This window comes from Echiichthys vipera, assembly GCF_963691815.1.
Source record: "Echiichthys vipera genome assembly, chromosome: X".
NCBI classification, from domain to species: Eukaryota; Metazoa; Chordata; class Actinopteri; order Perciformes; family Trachinidae; genus Echiichthys; species Echiichthys vipera.
In genome coordinates, this window is record NC_139825.1 from 40,402,557 (window position 1) to 40,413,093 (window position 10,537).

General features: G+C 42.2%; 1 protein-coding gene across 1 annotated transcript; it reads right to left on the reverse strand.

Moving 5' to 3' along the window:
* Window positions 1-575: 575 nt before the first annotated feature.
* LOC310965532 (ADP-ribosylation factor-like protein 8B-A) lies at window positions 576-9,927 on the reverse strand. Its single transcript, XM_083939195.1, has 7 exons — window positions 9,766-9,927; window positions 4,248-4,328; window positions 3,963-4,036; window positions 3,563-3,656; window positions 3,067-3,134; window positions 2,537-2,607; window positions 576-2,424 (listed from the first exon to the last, which is right to left on the reverse strand). Exons 1-7 carry the CDS (start codon window positions 9,886-9,888, stop codon window positions 2,375-2,377), a joined length of 561 nt encoding a protein of 186 aa, XP_083795321.1. The 5' UTR covers window positions 9,889-9,927; the 3' UTR covers window positions 576-2,374.
* Between the last annotated feature and the right edge of the window lie 610 nt (window positions 9,928-10,537).

The window sequence follows — 10,537 nt, forward strand, 5'->3', positions numbered from 1 at the left end:
CCTAGTTTGTAACACATTCCCTGCGCCTATCTTAACATTCTGCTTAGCACAGTGTTATATTTCCTTGCATAACAGACATTTTTATGCCAAGAAACACCAATGAGGTGTTAATCATCCATTATGGGATCTGTAAGTAACAAAGCTGCATAATGGAAAATACAGAGCCATATCTATCCACAAAGTTAGCACAAAGTTAAGCCTGCATGTGGAAATTATCAAGATAATTGTGGGTGCATGTAGGCTGCCTGATGACCACCTTAAATGCATTGTGGGTAAAGGTGCTGTTAAGTTTCAAGTAAGAATTATGGTGACAATAGCTGAAAACTGACCTGGACTCAGTCATCCCACTTATATACACTCTAAGCAATTCTAAATCGCTGAAAGACTTGACGTTTGCCAGACCTGCACTAAAACGGTCTCCTACAATAATCAAGAGGAAAGCAGGTTAATGATGCACCAAAAGAACTTCAGTCTGTAGAATTAAGCATCCAGCCTACTATTACCCTTCCAAGGTACTCTGCTTCCCCCTAGTGGTAACTGAACACTTTCAAAAGATTTTGGATCCCTCACTTGAGATCCTTAAAAATAAGAACTAATTTATTAGCAATCACAAGGAAATAATGCATGACATCTACAGGAGCATTTGTTGGAATAAAAATGCTAATCTTATTTACAAAGTCTGCAATTGAATGTGGATAAATTCAGCACATGCACATACAAATTGCAAATAGGCTATATTATTACAAAGGGAACAAAGCTTTCCCCAAATTACCCAGTCACCCAAATTTTACAGCCCCTCACTGGTGCTGTGGTCCAAACAATCGACATTTAGGATTATGGCGATCACCAAAAGACACAGAACAACATGTGAGATAACAGAGCATGTTTCGATTTGTAGAAAACATTTCAGTGAAATGCAGAAGCCATGTAGGCCTGCATACAGCATTGAAGCAGAAGGATAGAAGATAACCCACCCTGATCCAGCAGTGCTCACACACACACACTAAACTTAAATAGATCAAGATGCACTGGCCAAGCAAGAGGCAGATTAGTATACAGTGATCAAACCACATAGTTGTCTTTTTGCCGGACGAAAATTACGTGTCAATCAATACATTGCTTTTAGAGGAGACAGCATTTTCCTTGGGCTGCTAAGGCTTCTACAAGAAGACATCAGATTTCAGACACGAGTGTGGCAAGACATGGATTACATCAGGCATCCAACGCTTCAAAGTAATGGACTGTCTTCTGTTCTCTGTTAAGCTCAGTCATCATGACTAACACTGGCTTTCTCTTATCCAACCTGAACAAAATAGGGATTATGAAAAAGATACTTGGTACATCCATATTGCATTCAGACAATTCTTAAAAAAAAAAAAATCCTTTAACAACCTGAGAACTGCAAGAAAAAGTAAGCCCACATTTCAAGCTACAGAAGTGTACAGGTGGCTACAGGTGAAAAACCATTCAAATTACAAATGTAACATTTTCACTCGCATCATACATTACTTCATTCTTCATTGTTAGTACAGATCTGTCTTTCTCAGACATAATAATGCATTTATGAGATTACAAGACATGAAATGAGATTGTCGAGGGGTGATGTTAAGTGTAACTGTACCAAGTGTTTATTCATAATAGTGGGTTAGAAGTTGCATTGGGCAATAACTGTTTGATTGGAACACTCACTTAGCTGAAGGCACTTGAAAATCTGCTGACCTATCTTAGGATTTTGCCTCAGAAAAAAAAACACTCACAGTCTCATCTCTATTCATCTTCACATTATGTGTAAACTTTGACTTAAGTCACTTAACAAAATAGATACTTTCTTACACCAGCAAATAAAATGCAGGCAACATTGCAAAGATTTGATCATGAATTGTAGGTATTAGAACAAGCTACCATCATCATTTGGCAAATTACTTTAAAAACTACAATCAGAGCCTTTGTCATGTAAACACCAAATGTTGACAGGCAACAGAATGGACATTTAAATGTGGGATAAGAGGAAGTCCATCCTTGTGTAGCTGGGGAACAGTACTCTGTTAGATTGTGTCAAAGGGATGAGAAGCTACAAAAAAAAAACCTCAGACATGACGCATGTCTGCAATGGCCGGTGATAAGGCATGATGAGTATGGGCAATCCATCCTCTAGCATAGTACTAAACCAACTTTTCAAAAATCCAGACAGTTGGGGTGGCGGTAGTGCTGTACAGGGGCTTCACATCTATGGTAGTGTACTGGGTGGTGCAGGTGGTGACAGTAGTGAGCAGATAGCTGGATTACTTCACAGAGGCAGTGGAGGGGATGGCTGTCGAGGTCCCATGACCATTAGAGCTGCGACTGGAGAAAAGGGGGGAGCGGGGCTTCATTTTCAGCTTCTCCGTGACTTTGAATGCTGGATGAGCCACTGCAGTGTGATATCTGCAGGGAAGGGGGATATTAAGACGTTTCTTAGACCTCACAGACACACATTATCAAACATTTGTATCTATGCAATTGAATGTGGAATCATTTACTCTGATCTGCTCTTTACCTATATTGTCTTTCTCTTTGCAGGAGACAGAATAGCAGCAGATCTCTCTGTCCTGAATGGCAGATAGAGTCCTGAAAAAGGAAATAGGAAACATGACACACACAAATTAGAGTCTTAAAAAACTCCCAACAATAGTGTTTGTTTTTGTGTCTAGTTTTACTTAGAGTAGCCTAAAATTACAACCATCCCCTTGATAAAGTCAATGATTTACCTTGACTATGCAGTCTCTGTTTGGTGTTTACAAGTAATTGTTGAACATCTCATTGAATTCCAAAACTATGGGCATCGATATGATGTTACATACAGCATGGGAAAGCTTTTCCAATAGTTAGGAATAATCTAAGTATTTTAGGTTTCACACAGCAGGTATGTGGATGTACTTTTGGTCATATAGTGCATCATTTTTTGGATCACCACTGGGAGGGACACAGATAATAGTCCTGACAATAATATACAGTATAGTGCACTAGTTGTGTTCGGACGTTTGTGCAGGATTATCAACGAAAATACTGCAGTCTTGAATGCCTCACATTTTTTCAATGAGCTGCTTCTCATCAAATGCATTGGGTAGGTCTCGTTTGTTTCCCAGTACTAGAACCTGAAACGGGAAAAAGAGAGAAGGCTGAACATCATACATAGCAAAACACTGTATCAGCATTATCTCACAGTGTATTCAGACGATTTAAAGGATTTCTCTCATCCATGTGCTTCATCTATCACAGAAACCTTACTGTTCAAAAAACATAAACTGACTGTGTGTGGTGTTGAGTCATCGGTGAAACACGTCAAGCCCTGTCAAGTCAATTATCCTGTCAGCTTAGATAATGACAACTTATGTTAAAAAAAGAAATCCTGGCATGGGTTCAAATGACCACTTAAGTGTTTCATCAAGCAGTGATTACCAATTATGAGCTTAATTTCTGCATGTGACCAGAGTCACTCGACCCTCAGAAATCGACGTAATGAACCAGGGTGAGGCTATAACATCATGGGCTTTTGGGCCAAAGCCCACAAGTGTTCTCTTACAGGAATTCCTTGTAGCTGTGGTTTGTCTAAAAGGTTGAGCAGTTCATTTCTGGCGGCTTCCATCTTCTCTCGGTCTGCTGCATCCACCATGTAACTGCAAAGAGGAGAAAAAAAAACTACTTAGAGAGTTTGCATCGTATTGCATTGAGCCTGTAAATATTCTCATTTGTCCAGGTCATCGTTATCCCCAAAGCAATTTCAGTCAAAAGCAACTGGACTTGGTTATTTGTCTAGGAAGACTGAAATTGCTTTGGGGATATTGTATTGCATTAGTATGTATAATTTCTGTTCAGTTTTCCAAGAACCCATTGACCTTAGGAAGCAAAAGAGTAAATGTGTGGTAAAAAAAATTAAAAAAAATAGGGCAACATGCTGTACTTTGTAGTGTCCAAAATCTTACACAATAGCATTGACTCCTCTACAGTAGCGTTCCCACATGCTTCGGAAGCGAGGCTGTCCCCCTATGTCCCATACCTGAGGTGAGAAAGCACAGAATCATAAATACAGTCATAGGAAAGACAAAACTCCTCTGGACCATTTTGATCCTTTTATAAACCAATCATTGCATCATTACTGCTCTAGTGTGCAGACCATACAGTACAGCACTGGGCACTGGTCCAGTGTAAAACAGAATTCAGTTGAACAGTGACAGCATGCAGCTGGACATTTTTGTTCGTTTACCTACCTTTATTGTCACATTGCCTTTAGTGACCTTTCGCATGTTGAAACCGACTGTGGGAATCATGTCTTCACTGAACTGGCCTGACTGCAAAGGACAAAAGGCAGCATGTTAAGTGATTACTGCAACTAGCAATTGAAATAGTAACTGTTTAAATGGTATTACAAATATCCATATGCATCGAATAAGTCTCTTTTTCATTTTGGTGCTATTTAATTTCTACCATTTGTTTTTCAACATTGAGGAACACGGCAGTGTTTCTGCATCTTTATTAAAACATAAAACTTGCCTTAATGTAATTAAGTCAGTACGGTTTCAACTTATTCAGAAATCACATTAAAAACCTTGCGGATGTGAATTATTTCACAAAAAATGATTTCATTACAAGGGTCACATTTAGCTGCCTAAAGCCTCAAACTGAATTTGAAAACCTGCCCCTTTACTCAATGAATAATGTTAAGATGATGGCATCTATGCATCAGCATACTGTGCATTATCTCCATTCAGGCTTTAGGTAACCAGACAGTGCTATGTAATCCGCAAGTATATCATGCCAGTAACAGTAGGGCCCGACAGGTATTGAATTTTAAAGACCGATTCCGAATATGAAAACCGTTTTCTACTTAAACACTACTGCTGAAGTCGGCGCAAAGAGTTATTTTTGTACCTTTTCGCATGCCTGAAAGTTGCATGCTGCCTGTTACTGCTCCGGTCTTTGATTTCCTTTATTAAAAATCTTTCTTAACTTTTATTCTCCTGTGTTCGTTTTGTTTCTTCACCCTAACTTCTGTGAAGTTCTGCCCTGTACAATGAGGTTGCTTTCGATTGTTTTCGTGTTTCTTTTCGTGCTGTTTTTATCAATGCCACTTCAACCGGGACACACAGTCTTTGTTTACTCCAGAGAACAGCTGATCCCGCTAATGCCGGCTGGCATAGCGGCCAGACCAGCTGATATTCGACCCGAACTCTGGAGAAAAACACACCGGGGACGCAGAGGTGGGAAGCAACATCGGGGCAATAGAGGCGGGTCGAGAAAGGACGTGCTTATGGAGAGGAGAATATTTAAGCCGTGTCTCCCCTCTGTTGTTATAGGAAATATACGGTCTCTGTACAACAAAATGGATGAATTAACATGCAGAGCCAACCGGAGTACCGTGAGTGAAGTCTGATGTGTTTCACAGAGACATGGCTTCACAGGGACATTACGGACCAGTACGTCTCTGTGGATGGCTTCCACACCATTCGGGCTGACCGGGATTGAGAGCGGTAAGCGTAAAGGAGGGGGGCTTGTCGTTCTAGTAAACGTCAGATGGTGTAATCCTGGTTATATTACCGTTTAAGAACAGCTCTGGGTGTTGAACTGCTGGCTGTTGGACTCCGTTCATATTGTCTGCCTAGAGAGATCCCACATGTCATCACTGTTGTTCTGTTCATCCCTCCCTCTGCAAACCTGACATCTGCCTGCAGCATCATAAACATCACCATCTACAGACTCAACACCCCAGTGCCCTCATCATCATGTCGGGAGACTTTAACCATGTCACCTTGGATAGAGTTCTGCTGACCTTCCAACAGTACGTGAGCTGTCCTACCAGAGTGGAGAGGACTCTGGACCTGATGTATGCTAACATTAAGGATTCATACATCTCCTCTTCTCTCCCCCCTCTGGACAGGTCATATCATAACCTGGTTCACCTCAAACCCTGCTATGTGCCTCTGGTGAAGAGGAAGCCTACGACCACAAGGACAGTGAGGAGGTGGTCTGAGGAGGCTTATGAGACACTGCAGGGCTGCTTTGAAGTGACTGACTGGCCTGCACTTTGTGAGCCACACAGGGAGGACATCGTTGGGCTCACTGAGTGCATCACGGACTACATTAATTTTTGTGTGGACTTCAATGCCCCAGCTTGGACTGTAACCTGCTACGCTAATAATAAACCCTGGATCACCAAGGACATTACGGCCGTCCTGAAAATCAGGGAGGCTAAAGACAACTATAGGAGAGAGCTTGAGAATAAAATTCAGCGTAACATCATGAGGGACGTGTGGAGTGGCATGAGAACCATCACCGGATTCCAAAAGACTGGTAGCACAGGCTTGGAGGACCATGTGGACCAGGTCAATGAACTGAACCTATTTTTCAATAGGTTTGATGCTGCGGCCCATCCCCCACAGGCCTCTGCTGCTGCCGGCCCCTTAACTAATGCGACTTTACCTTGCCCTACTCCTACTCCTAACAGACCGCTTAGCTTACCCTCACCACCTCTATTCACACCTACGTATTCCACAGACACCCCGCATAACATTACATCCTCCACAACCTGACGACCTCAGCCCTCACCCGACTGACACCTCTACAGTGTCCTTCATGCCTGACCTGGTGAGAAGACAGCTAAAGACACTCCACTCTGGCAAAGCTGCAGGTCCCAATGGTCTATCTCCCAGGGTGCTTAAAGCCTGTGCCCCCCAAGCTGTGTAGAGTACTGAGTCAAGTCTTCAGCCTGAGTCTGCACCTCCAGAGGGTCCCTGTGCTGTGGAAGACGTCCTGTCTCATGACTGTGCCAAAGACGCCACGTCCCAGTGGCCCTCAGGACTACAGACCGGTGGCCCTGACGTCCCACATCATGAAGACCATGGAGAGACTCGTACTGGAGCAGCTGAGGCCTATGGCCAGGCCCTTCACTGATCCACTACAGTTCACTTACCAGCCCCACCTACTTGCTGAACAGAGTCTACATTCATCTGGACAAGCCTGCGAACACTGTGAGAGTCATGTTCTTTGACTTCTCCAGTGCCTTCAACACCTTCCGTCCTGCTCTACTGGGCGAGAAGATGGATGTGATGCAGGTGGAGGCCCCCATCGTGTCCTGGATTGTGGATTACCTGATGGGCAGACCACAGTATGTACGCCTACAGAACTGTGTGTCTGACAGGGTGGTCAGCAACACTGGTGCCCCACAGAGGACTGTCCTCTCTCCTTTCCTCTTCACTTCAGACTTCAACTATTGCACTGAGTCCTGCCACCTTCAGAAGTTTTCCGATGACTCAGCAATAGTTGGTTGCATTGGAAAGGGGAATGAAAGTGAATACAATACAGGACTGTTGTGGGCAACTTTGTCACTTGGAGTGAGCTGAATTATCTGCAGCTCAACGTGACTAAAACAAAGGAGCTCGTAGTGGATCTGAGGAGGGTGAAAACACCTGTTACCCCTGTCTCCATCCAGTGGGTCCCTGTCGACTCTGTAGAGGAGTATAAGTACCTGGGGTTGTACTTCAATAATAAGTTGTACTGGACTAAAAACGCAGAAGCTGTGTACAAAAAGGGCCAAAGACGTCTCTTTTTCCTGAGGAGGATGAGGTCCTTTAACATTTGCCAGACGATGCTGAGGATGTTTTATGAGTCTGTTGTGGCCAGTGCGATCTTCTTCACTGTCACATGCTCGGGCAGTGGGCTGAAGGTCACAGACACCACCAGACTGAACAAACTGATCAGGAGGGCTGGTGATGTTGTGGGGGAGGAGCTGGAAACCCTGACGACCGTGGCAGAGAGGAGGATGCTGTCCAGGCTCCGGTCTATCCTTGACAATGTCTCCCACCCTCTCTACGACACACTGGCCAAGCACAGGAGCACCTTCAGCAGAAGACTCCTCGCACCCAGATGCACCACAGGAAATCTCTCCTGCCTGTGGTCATTAAACTATACAATGCATCACTTGAAGAGCCTGTCACCTCCTCTGTGTAATTCAGACTCAACCACAGACAATATTTGATCTTCTATATACTTCACTACTGTAAATATTAATTTCTGTAAATTAAAATTTGAGTCTTTTCTAATATATGTTTAGTCTGTATAATATTTGTTGTTTCTATATCTGGAGTTTTGTAACAAAAATAATTTCCCCCGGGGATTATTAAAGTATTTCTGATTCTGATATTGACTTTAGGTAACATTCACTTGATATAGCCGCCAATATAGTCAAACGCTTGAGCTGGCATGAAAATACACCTTTTCTACGTGGATTATGGATTGATTTTGCACCAAGATGACTCTGCAAAGGTATGGAAGGCTTCCGAAGGCATCTTTCCTAAACTAATAACTTTATTGAAGAACATTTATACATTATATATATATATATATATATACATATCCACACACACACACACACACACACACACACACACACACACACACACACACACACACACACACACACACACACACACACACACACACACACACACACACACACACACACACACACACACACACACACACACACACACACACACACACACACACACACACACACACACACACACACACACACACACACACACACATCTAAACGAACAGAGAAAATAAAGAATAACAAAATAGCTTAATAAACATCATGTTCAGTATCAGTCAATTGCTGACCATTTGAATACATAATAAAATAGCTAAATAGTACTGTATGTTAGGTCAATCAGTTGCATATTGAAAATTAAATCCACCAATAAGATAGATCCTGTTATGTCTGTGATAGGTCAATATCGTCTGTCCGATATATCGGTCTGGGTCTACATATAATGGATTCATCTTAAAAGTCACTCAACGTTAAGCCAGGTTAACCTGCTTTAAAGAAAATATTTGAAAGAAAATCAAAAATATGAGATATCTTTCATAGCCTTGGCTATATGGCTCATACAGGCTCTGGGCACTAGTCCAACAGTCTTGTGTGGCGTGAAAGAGAAGTGAAAGAGAAGTAAGCTTTGTTCAAATCTAATCACAGATCACCTGACATGACCACAACAGACCTTGAAAAACTGAATTCTTGAAATGAATCCACGAAAAGGGGAGCCTAAAGTATCGTGGCCTACAACTAGTCTTAAGTCTGTAGTTAAGACTATACATATTTATTATATTTATATTCTATACATATAAACAATTTGATCAAACAAAGAAGGAATGTATTACAAAAGTTACATAAAAAGCTACTTATATATGCCAACCTAGACATAGCAGATGAATATTTCTAAACAGGACAATAATAGATCTAGTTATGTAGACTTGGCTTAAGTTACAATATGGTATTCAAAGCCATTCTAGCTGTAACTGTATTTAAAATCTAATTGCTGGCAATCTAGTATGGCTCCGGCCTCGTCCACTTCAATTCACCTGAGCTAAATGACGCAGACAAGACAGGCTGTTTATACAAAGCGTACTTGCGAAACGTCGTTGATGTTGACACACCGGCAGCTTAGAAAGCACCGACTACTCCGTTCACATGACCGGTTTCATAAGTAAACGCAGTCACACCAAGAACTTCGTCACTTTAGCCAAACAACAACTGGGCGAGATCGATACCAGTGTTGGCACCACCGCAGTATGCGATATTTATGTTTATGACACTGAATTATAAGATTAACAGCATATACATGTTGTTGCCATTACTTTTAATTTCTAACATTTCGTAGAAACATCTCCCGGGTAGTAGCCTGGGCCCACACTGACAGTGCTTGTTCGCTAGCTATCGTTACTTACTGCAATCACATTAACGAATGTGGTTTTTCCGGAGTACTGAAGTCCCACCAGTGTAAGCTCCATTTCTTCTTTCCAAAAGAGGGATTTGAACCAGTCCAAAAGCCTGTTAATGAGGGCCAGCATCTTGGATGACAAAGTAGTCGCAGTCTCTGCAGCCGTCTGGATGTGAGTTGGGTAGAAGTCTATACAGGAAGTAGCTAGCTGCTTTGTCATATCATGTGATCCGGTGACAAGTGCTGCTGCTGGTGCCCGCCGAGAAGTGCGTGAACCTCACGGACGCGCGCACAATTAAAGCCGAACCTGACTGTCATACATGCATAGTCCTTGGGAAGACCCCGACCCAAACTTCACATATCGGTGTCACCTGAGAGGGCAAATTCTAGTTGGGATTTTATTGTTATTCCTTTACATGATTGACTTTGCTGACTGGCAGCTTTATAGTATTATCACCTCTTAAAGTGATAGACTGTTGCTGTTCAAAAACGAAAATTTGCCTTACCTGGAAATCATGTTTCTTTCATTATCCTGTCATTTGGGTGTGTTTGAACTATTGGTCAGCCATTGAGGCTTGTAATAAACCCTTACATAGTGTTTGAAGTAATTTATCCAATACAGGTGTTAATTGGCCAATTGTCAGTTCTAAATCACTGTGATGTAGTTTCTAATTAAGGATGCTGTTTGACTAGTGTTGTGGAAATGAATCTGTTCAATAAAGATCAATGAACAGGATCAGCTTTTTCTCCGTGGTTTATTTGACAAAGTATTTTTCTCT